Genomic DNA, 15411 nt, shown 5'->3' with positions numbered 1-15411 from the left:
TTGTCCTTCTCCACTTTAAGCCCACCAAACACGGCTGTTAATGGATTAAGAGTGATTGTGACACACCAAGGCTGTCAGATTGTTAATTTGGTGCAGGCCCAGTACATGTGGCTCAGTGAGGCTGGAGCTCGATTGCAACATTTGCAGGTTGGCTTTTGTCCCAGAAACATCTTGGACAAATTTAAGTGAGACAGATGCGCTCGATTTAAAAGATTTTGAGTTATAATAATTGAATGTTTTGCACATATGGAGCTCAAGTGATTCTGTGCATGGCTGCCTTCCACTCTGTTTCTGAAATCTTGAGTAAGAGATCCTTTTCCCACTGTACTCTGGGATCTTTGAAAGGGGGGGGGGGGGGGGACTTTAGAATGTTTTTATATATTAGGGACTCAGACAGCATTTCTCTAAGACTGATCAATATATCATCTGGAATAGAAAATAGGTGGGAAGTGAGGAAAATTGGGCAGATTTTGTTTAGCAAAGTTTCTAATTTGGAGATAATGGACGAATTGTAGTGTTCTGAAGAGTTGATTAGTGCTGTCTGGCGAAATTCACCAATACGTGTTTTGCAGTGAATATGCTGTATTCAGCAAACGAGGTCACCATTGAATATTTTCCTGTAAATATGCCCTGTGGCTGGATTAGCTGAGCACGTCTTCCCCTGTGCCTCATGATGCTTTTGTGAGGCCAGCGTGATACCACAGAACTGATGTAGCCATTCGCAGAACTTTCATGCATGTATAATGTAAGATCATTGCGGAGCTACTTCAGGCACATCACCACCCAATGAGCATCCCAGCCTTCCACCCTGTATTTTTTTAGTTCATTTGAGGGGTACATTAGCTGACCATCGTGAGAATATTGAGTACTGCCACTAGACATACAGTGGGGCAAAAAAAGTATTTAGTCAGCCACCAATTGTGCAAGTTCTCCCATTTAAAAAGATGAGGCCTGTAATTTTCATCATAGGTATACCTCAACTATGAGAGACAAAATGAGAAAAAAAATCCAGAAAATCACATTATCTGTCTGATTTTTAAAGAATTTATTTGCAAATTATGGTGGAAAAAAAAGCATTTGGTCACCATTCAGCCTAACAAAGCTCGCCAGTCCTATCCACTTACTTCTTCCAAAAAAACGTCAAGTCGAGTTTTGAGAGACCCTAAAGTCTTACTGTCTACCACACTACTTGGTCGCTTATTCCAAGTGTCTATTGTTAAAAACTTCCTAAAGTTTGTGCGAAATTTCCCCTTAACAAGTTTCCAACTGTGTCCCCTGTGTTCTTGATGAACTCATCTTAAAGTCACTGTCTTGATCCACTGGACTAATTCCCTTCATCATTTTAAACACTTCAATCAGGTCTCCTCCATTTTCTTTTGCTTAAACTGTAAAGGCTCAGCTCTTTTAATCTTTCCTCATAACTCCTCTCCTGTAGTCCCTGAATCAGCCTAATCGCTCTTCTCTGAACCTTTTCTTGTGCTGCTATGTCCTTTTTGTAGTCTGGAGACCCAAACTGCACACAGTGACTTCAGATGAGGCCTCACCAGTGTGTTTATAAAGCTTGAGCAGAACCTCCTGGGACTCGGACTGCACTCATCAAGGCGCTATATAACCTGACAGTCTGTGAGCCGCCTTAATGGCTTCTGAACACCGTCAAAGTCAATAGCTTAGAGTCCACTATGACTCCTAAGTCCTTCTCATAAGGTGTACCCTCAATTTTCTGACCGGTCATTGTATATTCAAAAAATCTGTTTTTTAGCATTTAAGTATTTATGACCACTGAACAATAAATCTACAGAATTTGATTTTGTTTTTGTTTTGTAACACCCAAGATGTGCAGTTTAATTGTAAAAATGCCACTTCAATAAAGAACATAAAGGACAGATTAGCTAAACAAATGAGCTTGATGGACTGAATGGTCTCCTCTCATTTGTCCGATTTCTTACATTCTTATGTTCTGAGGCTTTTACACAGATGGTAATGCAAGAGCTTAGCGTAAATAAATAAAAAATTTTAAAAGAGAAAACAAATCAGAATCAGTATTAAAATCAGCCAATTCTAGTCACATGAAATTGGTGATAAGTTTCGGCCCTAAAAGAACTCTGATCCGAGTGTCACAAGATCTAAACTATGCCTTGTCCGTGTGCTATGGGATGGAGAACAAATGCCAGCTTTCAAGTGGGAAATATCACATGAGTGCCCTTTGAGTGGTAATGTTGACCAATTACTACAGTAATATAAACAACAAAAAAAAATCAAATTGGTTGGATACTGTTTGGAGTGATGCAATGCTCATCAAGTATTTTAGTTTGCTTTTTATGTTTTTATAAAACCCTAGGGCTTATCTGTAATTGCTGTTTGTGCAGATCAAGCTGCCGATAAACTGTGAGCTTGCATTCCTCTCAAAATTCCAGCCAGTAATTCTAATGAACACAAATGGTAACTTCCACAATTTCCATAGCACATGAACACAACAATTTTTCTAAAATGGTTGAACATCTAATGGGTGTGAAGGTGGGGAGGATTTATGACTTCCATCTCCCTTCAGTGTCAATATGTCGTGTGACGTGCCGCTTGCTTTTTCGTCAGGCTGTCTGCTGTGACGACCATGAGCACTGCTGTCCTGAAGGGTATACCTGTGATACAACAGCCGGTATGTGTCTGTCTTCAAATAGTAATGTGCAAATAAAGCTCCCAGCACCAACATTAAGCGAGACAACCAAAGGTGAGGATTTATTGTTTAGTTTTAAAATGGAGAGAAAAAAAACATTCTCAACTAACCTTTTATTTCTCTATTAGTTCATAATGTGCCATGTGACGACACAGTTGCCTGTCCAGACAACACAACCTGCTGCAAGACTGCTAAGGGAAGCTGGGCCTGCTGCCCAATGCCCAAGGTAACTCATCCTGCTACTTCTGTCAGCAGTTATATCCTCAATTAACACCAACGACTCACTAACATTGGCAGCCATGCATGACCAGACAATAACACGGCCTCTACCATGTTTCACAGATGATGTGGTGTTCATCGGATCATGAGCTTTTTTTTTTTTTTTCCTTTTCTCCATACCCTTCATTCCTTATTAAATTTACTTGTCTAAAGAAAACTGTTCCAAAACTGGACTGTTGCTTTTTTTTTTTTAGACATTTTCTAGCAAACTCTAATCTGTCCTTCCTGTGCTTAAGGTTTTAGCAGTGGTTGGCACCTTGTGGTAAACCATCTGTCTTTCCTTTCATGAAGTCTTCTCTTGATTGTAGACTTTGGCAATGACAGGCCTACCTCCCAGAGAGGGTTTTTGGCTTAGCTAAATGTCATGGATTGGTTTTTCTTCACCATGGACAGGATTCTGCAATCATCCAGCACAGTTGTCTTCCATGGTTATCCAGGCCTTCTGGTGTTGCTGAGCTCACCTGTATGTCCCTTCTCTTTAAGAATCGACCAAATGGTTGATTTGACCACTCCAGGTGTTTCTGCCGTCTCTCTGATGGGTTTGTTTTGTTTTCTCTGTCTAATGATCCCCTGTTTTTACTTGCATGGACAAAATTGTTTTCTCTGTCTAATGATCCCGTTTTTACTTGCATGGACAGTACAGCTTTTTTGTGCCACGTATTGAGAGTTCACAGTGACAGCTTCCATCCATCCATTTTCCAACCTGCTGAATCCGAACACAGGGTCACGGGGGGTCTGCCGGAGCCAAACCCAGCCAACACAGGGCACAAGGCAGGAAACAATCCTGGGCAGGGTGCCAACCCACCGCAGGACACACACAAACACACCCCACACACCAAGCACACACTAGGGCCAATTTAGAATCGCCAATCCACCTAACCTGCATGTCTTTGGACTGTGGGAGGAAACCGGAGCGCCCGGAGGAAACACACGCAGACCACGGGGAGAACATGCAAACTCCACGCAGGGAGGACCCGGAATCGAACCCAGGTCCCCAGATCTCCCAACTGCGAGGCAGCAGCGCTACCCACTGCGCCACCGTGCCGCCCCCAGTGACAGGTTCCAAACGCTAATTCCACACTTGGAATCGCTGTAGACCTTCTATACCCGCTTAATAGTTAGTGGAATAACGAGGGACCTGCTGACACCTGACTACGGAACAGCTTGGCAGTCAAATATCCATATACGTTTCAGCCCCTGAAAATGGGGCGGAACCATGGGTAAAAATGTCTGTCGTTCCTAAATTGCTCATACAATGTTTCTGTTAAACTGTTAGAATTAATGCTGAAAGCCACACTTCAATCATGTGTAATTATTTCTTCATTTCAAATCCATTATGGAGTCGTATAGAGCCAAAATTTTGAAATTCTCACTGTAAAAATACTGTATCTTTCACTTTCACAGTGCAGGTTCTGTCTATATCTCATATAGCAACCTTACTGTCTTTGTACTACAAATTTGCAAAATAGAAGTACAGTAATGCGTACTTGGCGAGCAAACTGTGTGACCTAATCCACCCGCTAAATGCATACGGATGTGCTGTAAAAGTGGGCTTGTGTTTAAATGGAAGTGGCTCTGCTGCCTGACATCTTTCCTGTCTGTCTGCTCACAAGTGATGTTACCTCTTCTTCTTTCTGTCTGTCTTTCAGGCCGTATGCTGCAGTGACCATGTGCACTGCTGTCCAGAGGGCACCATCTGTGATGTTACCACTCTGCAATGCAACCCCGCCGGAGTTGAAGATGGAAAAGGTTCTGATGACATCGCATTCAGCACTGCTGCGGGGCCCTGTAACTGCTCACAGGGAATGACTTGCTGCATTAGGAAGGATGAGTGGAGCTGCTGCCCGCTGCCAGGGGTAAGAGGCTCAGTGGATGAAATGACAACCGTGGCAGATAGTGTGGGATTAGTGGCTATAATTCATTAGCCTGCTGCTTACAAAGATGAGGCGTAAATGGCTGGAGTGCAGTCTGACTGTGTAAGTAAACAATAACACTATCTCTGGTACATGACTCCTGACTGGAATATCATACAGTAGCTTTGATTAACCAGGTTAAGGTTGTAGTGGATTGTAGTTGTCATAGTCATCCTGAGATTTACTTCTGAACCAGATGGGTTCATGACTGACCATCGGCAGTTCACAAATCTCTGAACTGAGGTGCTCTGTGATATGCATCCACAGCAGTTCACTATCACCCCAGGACCCTGCCACGACAAAACAAGGGGTATAAAAAAACAAGTAATTGAAAATTAAATGAAAAGGTCCAAAGCTTTTAGAATTTATCAATTTTCAAAAAAGATAGTGGGTCAAAATCAACCTTGACATGTAGGATGAAATGTGGATGTGTGAGTGGGAATGATCCTACCCTCTTTTGTTAACTTGATTTTTGGCAACTCCTTGTGACCTCATACTGGATAAGCCAATCTTGAAAAGCAATGGAAGGGTGTGGGATATAAAAATGTAGAGCCAGTCTAGGCAAAACGTCACACACACACACACACGAGCTAATAAACTGTTTAATACTACAGCTCTCACTAAAGTTTGCAGCATACGTCGCCATTATGGGACTGACGTCATGATCTGAAGACGGACAAACGGACTTGACAGAACAGGCCAGAGTTTCCAAGCTGGTAATTCAAATTAAGGGGGCGTTCCAGTTGGACATCCCATTCAACCTCTTGCCTGAAGAAGGGGCCCGAGTTGCCTCGAAAGCTTGCATATTGTAATCTTTAGTTATCCAATAAAAGGTGTCATTTTTCTCGACTTCTCACTACAGCTAGGAACTCAAAAATTCCAAGCTCCCAATCCAAAATGTAGCATATACTGTATAGCGGGGAAAATAAGTATTGAACACGTCAACATTTTTCTTAGTAAATATATTTCTAATGGGGCAATTGACATGAACTTTTCACCAGATGTCGGTAACAACCCAAGTAATCCACACATACAAAGAAATCAAAGCAAATAAGTCCATAAATTATGTATAATAAACTGGAATGACACAGGGAATACGTATTGAACACACTTACTGAAATGTATTTAATACTTAGTAGAAAAGCCTTTGTTGGTAATGACAGCCTCAAGATGCCTCCTGTATGGAGAAACTCCTCGCATACATTGCTCAGGTGTGATTTTTTTTTTTTTTGGTCAATTTCTTCCACATAATTGGTCTTCAAATCTTGAAGGTTCTGGGGGCATCTTCTTTGAACTCTGATCTTCAGTTCTTTCCATAGAATTTCAATTGGATTCAAGTCAGGTGATTGACTGGGCCATTCTAGCTGCTTTATTTTCTTTATTCTCTGAAACCAATCGAGAGTTTCCTTGGCTGTGTGTTTGAGATCCTTGTCTTGCTGAAATGTACCCCCTCGTTTCATCTTCAGCAGATTCTTATCAAGAATGTCCCGGTACATCTCTCCATTCAGCCTTCCTTCAGTTATATGAAGTCTGCCAGTACCATATGCTGAAAAACAACCCCACACCATGATGTTCCCACATTCCAAACATGTTGTGTATAATGACATCCAAAGAGTTCAATTTTTGGTCTCTTCTGACCAGACTCTATTTCATTGGCTTGTCCAAATGTTGTGCAGCAAACTTCAAATGAGCTTCAACGTGCTTATTCTTCAGCAGTGGAGTCCTGCCCGGTGAGTGTCCTACATAGAGGCCATGGTGCTTGAGTGCATTACTTACTGGACCTGCTAATTCCAGGTCTTTCTGAAGCTCTCAGCGAGTGGTCCTTGGCTCTTGAACAACTCTTCAGATTATTCTTTTGACTCCTCTGTCAGAAATCTTGCGAGGAGCACCTGTTCGTGGCCGGTTTACAGTGAAATGTTCTTTCGACTTCCGGCTTATGGCCCCCACTGTGCTTACTGGAACATTCAGAAGTTTAGAAATTACATCTGTCACCAATGCTATCAGTATCTTTGGCAATAATAAGGTTGCGAAGGTCTTGAAAGAGCACTTTGCTTTTAACCATCATGAGATGCTTCTTGTGTGACACCTTGGGAACGAGAAACCTTTTTATAGGCCTTCAGTTAGGACTAAAGCAGCTGAAATATATTTGCACTGATAAGGGTGCAGGATTGCTTTCTAAATACTGACAGAGTTCAGCTGGTTTCTTGACTTTCCAGGCCTTTTTGCACCTCCTTTTCTTCATGTGTTCAATACTTATTCCCTATGTCATTCCACTTTATTATACAGTAATCCCTCCTCTATCGCGGGGGTTGCGTTCCAGAGCCACCCGCGAAATAAGAAAATCCGTGAAGTAGAAACCATATGTTTATATGGTTATTTTTATATTGTCATGCTTGGGTCACAGATTTGCGCAGAAACACAGGAGGTTGTAGAGAGACAGGAACGTTATTCAAACACTGCAAACAAATATTTGTCTCTTTTTCAAAAGTTTAAACTGTGCTCCATGACAAGACAGAGATGACAGTTCCGTCTCACAATTAAAAGAATGCAAACATATCTTCCTCTTCAAAGGAGTGCGAGTCAGGAGCAGAGCATGTCAGAGAGAGAGAGAGAAAAGCAAACAAATCAATAGGGCTGTTTGGCTTTTAAGTATGCGACGCACCGCAGCACAAAGCTGTTGAAGGCGGCAGCTCACACCCCCTCTGTCAGGAGCAGAGAGAGAGAGAGACAGACAGATAAAAACAAACAGTGAAAAATCAATACGTGCCCTTCGAGCTTTTAAGTATGCGAAGCACCATGCAGCATGTCGCTTCAGGAAGCAGCTGCACAGAAGGTAGCAACGTGAAGATAATCTTTCAGCATTTTTAGACGCGCGTCCGTATCGTCTAGGTGTGCGAACAGCCCCCTGCTCAATCCCCCTACGTCAGGATCAGAGAAACTCCGCGCGAGAGAGGGAGAAAAGTAAGTTGGGTAGCTTCTCAGCCATCTGCCAATAGCGTCCCTTGTATGAAATCAACTGGGCAAACCAACTGAGGAAGCATGTACAAGAAATTAAAAGATCCATTGTCCGCAGAAATCAGCGAACCAGCAAAAAATCCGTGATATATATTTAAATATGCTTACATATAAAATCCGCGATGGAGTGAAGCCGCGAAAGTTGAAGCGCGATATAGCGAGGGATTACTGTACAACTTAATTTATGGATTTTATTTGTTTTGATTTCTTTGTATTTGTGGATTACTTGGGTTGTTACTGACATCTGGTGAAAATGTCATGTCAATAGCCCCATTAGAAATATATTTACTGAGAAAAACATTGAAACATTCGATACTTTTATTTTCCCGCTGTATTCAGGTTCAAGTGAGAGCTGCATTTCCAGAAGAACGCATTCCCAGGGAGCCTGTGCCCCCTGCTGGACACAGAGTTCAATATGAAGACTGGCCTGGCTTTCTGTTTGTGTCAATCATTGCTGCCCACGTTTGTGTGCACCAAGATTAATTCTGGTTGTTGAAAGCAATCAGATGGATCCACCATCACGTCATTGGAAGCCAGAGCTTTATTACTCCATAAATTTAGAACTAGAAACACAAGATATTCAGTGCCTTGGTGTAGAGCTGGCATGAAAGGATGTGATTTGCTGTATTAACTAGAGCTGCTGGACAATTGCAGGCCTGATTCTTCCGCAGTTTGGAGGAGTTGAAGGTTTGAGCAAAATAAACTTAACTGCTTGTTTCCTTTTGCTTTTAGGCAGTCTGTTGTTCTGATGGAAAGCACTGCTGTCCCTCCGGTTACGTGTGTGACATGACTCATAATGCGTGCAAGAAGAGGGACATAGTTGTGCCATGGCTGGAAAAGCTGCCCGCCAAGATCGAGAGTCCAAATAATATAGCCAGTTCCCTGGATATCAGATGTGATGATGAAACGAGCTGTGCGGCTGGCAGCACTTGCTGTCAGCTTCCTACTGGGAAATGGGGCTGCTGCCCGCTGGTGAAGGTAAGGCATGGCACATTGGCTGGGATAAGAACACTGACGGGGGGATGCAGGATTGTGATCATCACGATGTGGATTCCTGTTCAATCATCCTGTTCTATACTTCTTAACAAATTTGTTTGGAGTGCTCCTTGTCCTTCCATGGTGATTGCTTAGTTGTGTTGCAGAGTTGGGGGGCCTTTCGGAGCAGGTCTATTCATACAGACATCATGTGACCCTACTCTAATTATGTGATTTCTGAAGTTAATTGGTTGGACCAGATCTTATTTAGGGGTTTCATAGCAAAAGAGATGAATACACGTGCACTCACAACTTTGTTTTAACTTGAGATATATATCTATGTATACCTACACAAATAAAGCATGTAGCAGCTGGGGGACGGGGAATGGGAGAAAGACAAAACTGGATTTTTTTGACCGTAATGCTAAGTGCTTGGTTTTCACTTTCAAGACTCAACTCCACATGGACACCTCCACCATGACGTTTCAGCGTTATGTTGTGTGGTTGCTTCTCGTCGGTTGGGGATTGGTATGCCTGTCGAAATGGACAGAAGTAAAATAAAGCGAACAAACCTCATCCAATCTGGAAAAGATCTGAAAATGCACAAAGTAGCAATTTATGAAAAAATTCACCAGAAAAGCTGTATAAATTCCTTTTCATTTGCTGGTAGAAACTGGATTGTGAGTATCCACACTGTACACTCCAATCAGAAAATGTTGAATACAGAAATGCAGGATTATTTTGACGGGTAGCAAAATGTGACTAAACATCTGCAGCACCTCTTCTATCTCCTTGGTCATTTTGATCTTCGTACATTAAACTTATACCTTGAAGGAATAGGGTGAGGGTGTCAGAGGAGTTTTTTTTTTTATTAATACTAGGGGGCTTCGCCCCCTGCTCGCTTCACTCGCCAACCCCCGTATTTGGTTTTCTGGATACACACTTTTGTTTCAGAACTTCTGTAAAAACAATATTTGTAATCTTGCGAGTCCCAATATGCTGAATCTTTTTAATGAGGTCAGGATAGGTTTCTCTGTTTGGAATTTCAGCACAGACAAAACAATTGACATCATCAGCATTTAATAATTACTTTTTTACTTTGTAAAAAAAAAAAAAAAAAAAAAAAAAAAAGTAAGTATTGTTCTGCATTGGACTCCTGTCTGTCTGTAAAGTCGTGCTATTTTCCTCTCACAGTTCCAAAAGTACATGGGTTTACCAAGGTGATACCCCAGCTTTTGTCTAGGTTTTTGTACAAGGGCTAGACAGAACGTTTTTGACTCCTGGGGTAAATTTAGGTTTTTAAATAAGCAGACAGATAAATATATATACATTAACAAAGTAACCAATAAATGCAGGTGCGGTAAACTCCGTTTTTGAAATTCTCAAGATTCTTTATTTGTCACATACATAGTTATACAGGACAACTCGTAGTGAAATGCATCCTGATCCGCTTATCAAAAACTGTGCAAAGTTAGAAGAATATCAGATTAACAAAAAGTCATAGATCGAAAGATAACAGTATAGTAGAACATAATAAATAAGTAAAATTATGTGAATAAAGTAGAATTAAGTGTTAAGGTGCAATAGTGTAGTAATTATTGTGCAAAACCAAAGTTAGACTGGTGCATAGTTAAATGAGGCAGTTTGTTTGTTTGCGCTACTGCGATCTTTACGATCTTTTCTAATTTTCCTACTTTCATATCCTTTAACTTTCTCCACATGTGTATACTGTAATCCCTCGCTACTTCACGGTTCACTTTTCGCGGATTCACGACTTCGCGGATTTTATATGTAAGCATATCTAAATATATAACGCGGATTTTTCGCTGCTTCCTGGGTTTCTGCAGACAATGGGTCTTTTTACTTCTGGTATTTGCTTGCTCAGTTGGTTTGCCCAGTTGATTTCATACAAGAGATGCTATTGGCGGATGGCTGAGAAGCTACCCAATCAGAGCACGCAGTTAAGTTCCTATGTGCTGCTGATTGGCTCAGCGACGGAGTGCTGCATTAACCAGGAAGTCTCATCTCACTCATTCAACATTAACGTGCTACTGCTACTACATTCAGGGGATTATCACCTTCAATCGTCATCATTTTTTACTGCGCAGCATATTCATCACCATCATCACGTCATATATAGCTACGTGTACTTCGCTATACAGTAAGTGTAAACTTATCTACCGATTTCATATTGCTTAGCAGTTGTCCCTGTTATTAATAGAGTAAAGGGTGGGTTGTAAACAATACAGGGAGGGTTTAAAAATGTCCAAATACACGTTAAATAAATAAATAAATATGGTGTCCCTACTTCGCGGAAATTCAGTTATCGCGGTCGGCCTTGGAACATATCTCCCGCGATAAGTGAGGGATTACTGTAGCGCCAATGTTTTTTTTTTTTGAGCCTTTCTAATTTCCTTGTTTTCATTGTCTCTATCCTGCTCAGCATGTGTTTAGCGCCAACGATTGTAAACATCTCTATGAAGTTCTACTTTGTCATTTTACTCACTGTCATTTATTTAAGAGCCGGATTTGACGTGCTTTTTTTTCAATTCCACTTGTTCCGGGCTGATAATTACTTTCCTTATTTTCTAAATTTGCACCTCGATTATTCTTTTTTGCTCTTTTTTCTGTCCAACGCATTTGAGTCTCTTTTCTCCACGCTTTTCTTTCTTCTTCGTTTAGTCGTCGATGTTTCATTTCTACCCTATTCATTTCATTTTTTACTGTATTGACCTTATACACTTTATATGCACTGAGAGCCCTGGAGCTGTGTGTGCTGCATGACTGCCTCTACACTACTGATTTGTATTTTTTTGATATTGCTTGTAAGTAGGGTGTGTCTTGCAAGACTCTCGTTCTGTGTTCCCGTGAGATGCACCGCGGCAGGTCTCTTTCGTCTCGCGGGTCTTTAAATTATCTTCCGATAAAGATTACGTATCGTAGACTATCAGGACAGGGGACAGGATTTCTTTTTATAATAGATAGATTTCCACTTTTTGCTCAATTTTATAAATTTTTTTTAATATTGTAATTGTTATGACATTGAAGCATTTGATTGCAATCGAGTGTTTGAGGACCAAACACCAACTCTTGTGCTGTGCTTTTCTCTGCAGGCAGTTTGCTGTTCAGATGGCCAGCATTGTTGCCCACAGGGATACCACTGCAACATTCAGGTGGGCACTTGTGAGAAAGAAAGCAACGTGGCAACCCTGGTCACTCAGAAGGTCCCCACTACCCAGACCCCCAAGCAAGATGTGAAATGTGATGCAAGACATTACTGCCCAGAAGGACAGACGTGCTGCATGAGCAAAACTTCCAATGTAACCTGGGAGTGCTGCCCTCATGCCAAGGTGAGGTACCTTTTGGAGATTACCGGTGGGGGTAGGTAGAGATGGCTAACAGACCCTGGATTTGGAAACAAAATGGGTACCTGAAGTATACATTCATGAAAAGAAAAATACAAAGGTTAAAATTGTGAAAACTATAAAAACAAAACTGGCATAAATTCCTTATGCCACTAGAGGACCCCCATAATGTTAGTGAAAGAGCACAGCAGGAGTATGATACTCGCAGGAATCCATGGAAGTCGTTACTTTGGAGTGGAATTATTTAATAAAATGTTAAAATAGGTGCAGAGGCCAGCAATGCTGCCTCATTGATCCAGCATCCTGGGTTTGAATCTCTGCACGTTGTCCCCATGCCCATGTGGGTTCCTCCCACCTCTGCAAAGATGTACAAGTTAGGTTAACTGGTCATTTCAAATCAGCCCCTCATGGGAAATTGTCTTTTCGTTATGACCTGTTGGGAAACTTTGAGGGCCCAACTGCAACCTTACGGATTACCGGCGCAGATCCTTGGCCACAGAGCCACCACTTTTTGCCATAAGATGGACTGTGAGAAGTTAGCATGGCCAGATGTCTGTTATATTATATCACCTTTATCTACAGAGGTGGGGAGCATGCACTGATTACAGCGCGTTGCTGCATGCACCACACGACAACCCACCCGGATTGAGATCAGAGTGTAGCCGTGACCCCTCTGCACCACACTGAAGAGTGGGAGGTGTTTTTTTTTTTTTTTACGGTGGCTGGAGTGACAATCCTGCCACCGACCCTCAGGTTTTCCTTGCAAGTTGTAGAACCTGCTCGCGGATTAACGTCGTAGTGAAGAAGGAGCAATTGCAGGTTAAGGGTCTTGCTCAAGGGCCCAACGGAGTAGAGTCACTTCTGGCGTTTTTTTTGCGGGATTCAAAATGGCAACCTTCCGATTGCCTGTGCAAATCCCTAGCCTCGGAGCCACCACTCCACCCAGATACCGTGTAAATACAATTTGTGTGTAGCCCAGAATCGCACAAGAAGTGACACAATGGGCTTTAACAGGCCCTGCCTCTTGATAGCCCACCAGCCTTGACTCTCTAAGAAGACGAGGAGAACCCTTGTAGGGAAAAAAATTGAAGAAACCTCCGGAAAGGCAGTTCAAAGAGAGAGACCCCTTTCCAAGTAGGTTGGGCATGCAGTGGGTGTCAAAGAGAAGGGGGGTCAATACAACACAACACAATACACAGAACACAAGTAACCCTCAAAACAATATAATAGTGCAATAGAAATATTACAAGTACAGAGCAGAATTTAACAGTAGATGATATCACGTAATATGATTTGGACTTTAAATGAAGATCAAATCTTGATATGTCCACATGTAGTTTAAAAAAAACAAAAAACACGTTGGGTGGGATGCCCTTTTTCACCTGACCATAGCTAAGGGAAGCCAGCTAGTGAGGCAGTGTCTTAACGCTTTGTGTTGCTCCACGATTTTCATTTTGACACCGAGTTAAAACATCCTGACCGCCGCTGAGTTAAGCCTTTCCTTTTTGGGTCTCAGAAGGTCCATCCCTGATTTTAATTTTTTTTTTTTTTTTTTGTAGGGTGTTTGCTGTGATTCAGAATTCTGTTGCCCTGAAGGATACATATGTTTAAATTGGTTTCGAAGTTGCATGAAGTTTCTTGACAAGAAATGGGACGTCCTCTCCGGCCACAAAAAGAAGCTGAGCACTAGGGTTTAGTTTAGCTTTTTACTTTTGACCTTGCTCTTAAGAGCAGTGAGTGTGTGTGTGTGTGTTTATATGCATTACCTACTGTGCAATTCCCTTTTTAGGTGGTACAACTGCTGTGTGCCTCTGCTAAGTTGGCAGTAGTCAGGGTGGCTCGTGGATCACTCTTAGCCTCGAGCATTTGTGACCAAGCCTGATCGCAATAATCTCTTTATTCAGCCAGCCCAAAACGATGGCTTTACATCCTAAACCAAAACTTGGTTCTTAGTTTTGTAAAATGGCAAAGATAAGCCCGTTTTAATACTCGCCAGAATTTATATAATTTAACTGTTGTCAAATTTGATATTGAACACTTCCCACCACCAGCCCCATCCGATTCATTAACTTGTGCAGCACTGCTCTCGGCCCTCCTTATTTTAACTACATTAAAGACGCAAGTGGCATATTTTTTATAACCTAGCACATTGATGGCTGCCATTGACACTCCAGTAATATTTCGGTGTGACTTTGGGTCTTTTTTTGGAATAGGATTGAGGTCTACCCACAAGGTTTGACCAGCGGTTAGCCCTTCAGTGCTGTTCAACAATGCACTTTTTCCTTCTATACAAAGCAATTTCAATTTTGGAAAGATCCAGGAGTGGACTTAACCGCCCTGAAGTGCCGATCCTCGAGGGGTTTGTCTGTTTTTGCACAGTCCACAAGGCACCTGTTCTTGGGAGTTTTACTCTTTTTCTCCTTACATGCGGGTACAAATTGCACTATTACATCCCTCATGACTCATAATTTTTGGGAATTTCATTTTGTCCCCCTTGATTGAATCGGTGGTGGTGAGGGAGACCTTTCTATGAATCATATGTAGCCCTGCTGAGCTTGTTTTGCTTAAAGCAGCTGGGATGTGTGGGCCGTGGATTGCTGCATAACTCCTCCGTCTTCACTCTCATTTAATATTTCAATAAAAATGGGATGTCTTTTTTTTTTTTTTTTTTTTTTTTTTTTTTTAACACTTCATTTCATTCTGTCTATTCAAACGTGTCTGCTTGTTCTGACTGGGAATGACATCGCTGAGATTCATTTTACTAAAGTGGCCCTCGCGTAGGCAGTGCTAGACCTCTGCAGGCTGTGCTGCTAATCAAACCTCTGCTTTTTGTAGGACTGAGTTGAAAGATCATCAATACTTGTGACCCTCTGAGAACAATTTCAAATAAAAATGATTTTTTTTTTTCTATTAGTTCTTTGTGCAATTTTTTTTTTCCTTACCAAAATTAAATCAGTTTTATATTAAAGTAATGAGGTTTGTGTGCAGTTATGGGTGTTCATCCATGTGTCCAGCAGGGGGTGGCAAGTTCAACACTAGAATGGGGTAACACGGAGATCTCGCTGCTTTGGTGTGATTGTCAGGTTTGAGTAGATCAGGGATGTTCACACACAGAAAAACCAAAAAAAAACATCCACGGGGTGGCAGTTCTGTGGATGGAAATGGCTTTCTGTTGAGAAAGGTCAGGGTCAAG

The 15411-nt window shown here is 41.8% G+C and overlaps 1 protein-coding gene and 1 long non-coding RNA gene across 2 annotated transcripts in view; one reads left to right on the top strand and one right to left on the bottom strand.

Moving 5' to 3' along the window:
• LOC114664556 (progranulin-like) overlaps positions 1 to 15131 on the top strand; it is a 74858-nt gene extending 59727 nt beyond the window's left edge. The window contains 6 exon segments of the mRNA XM_028818718.2: positions 2590 to 2725; positions 2800 to 2897; positions 4600 to 4806; positions 8611 to 8856; positions 11967 to 12203; positions 13778 to 15131. Of these exon segments, the coding sequence (XP_028674551.2) occupies positions 2590 to 2725; positions 2800 to 2897; positions 4600 to 4806; positions 8611 to 8856; positions 11967 to 12203; positions 13778 to 13915 (1062 nt within the window). The 3' untranslated portion in view covers positions 13916 to 15131.
• The window catches only part of LOC127530168 (uncharacterized), a 556902-nt gene that overhangs the window by 348056 nt on the left and 193435 nt on the right, over positions 1 to 15411 (bottom strand). The window lies entirely within an intron of this gene.

Source organism: Erpetoichthys calabaricus, chromosome 14 (assembly GCF_900747795.2).
Source record: "Erpetoichthys calabaricus chromosome 14, fErpCal1.3, whole genome shotgun sequence".
Classification (NCBI taxonomy): Eukaryota; Metazoa; Chordata; class Cladistia; order Polypteriformes; family Polypteridae; genus Erpetoichthys; species Erpetoichthys calabaricus.
The sequence above is the reverse complement of the archived record's forward strand: the minus strand, read 5'-3'. Positions and strand labels throughout refer to the sequence as shown.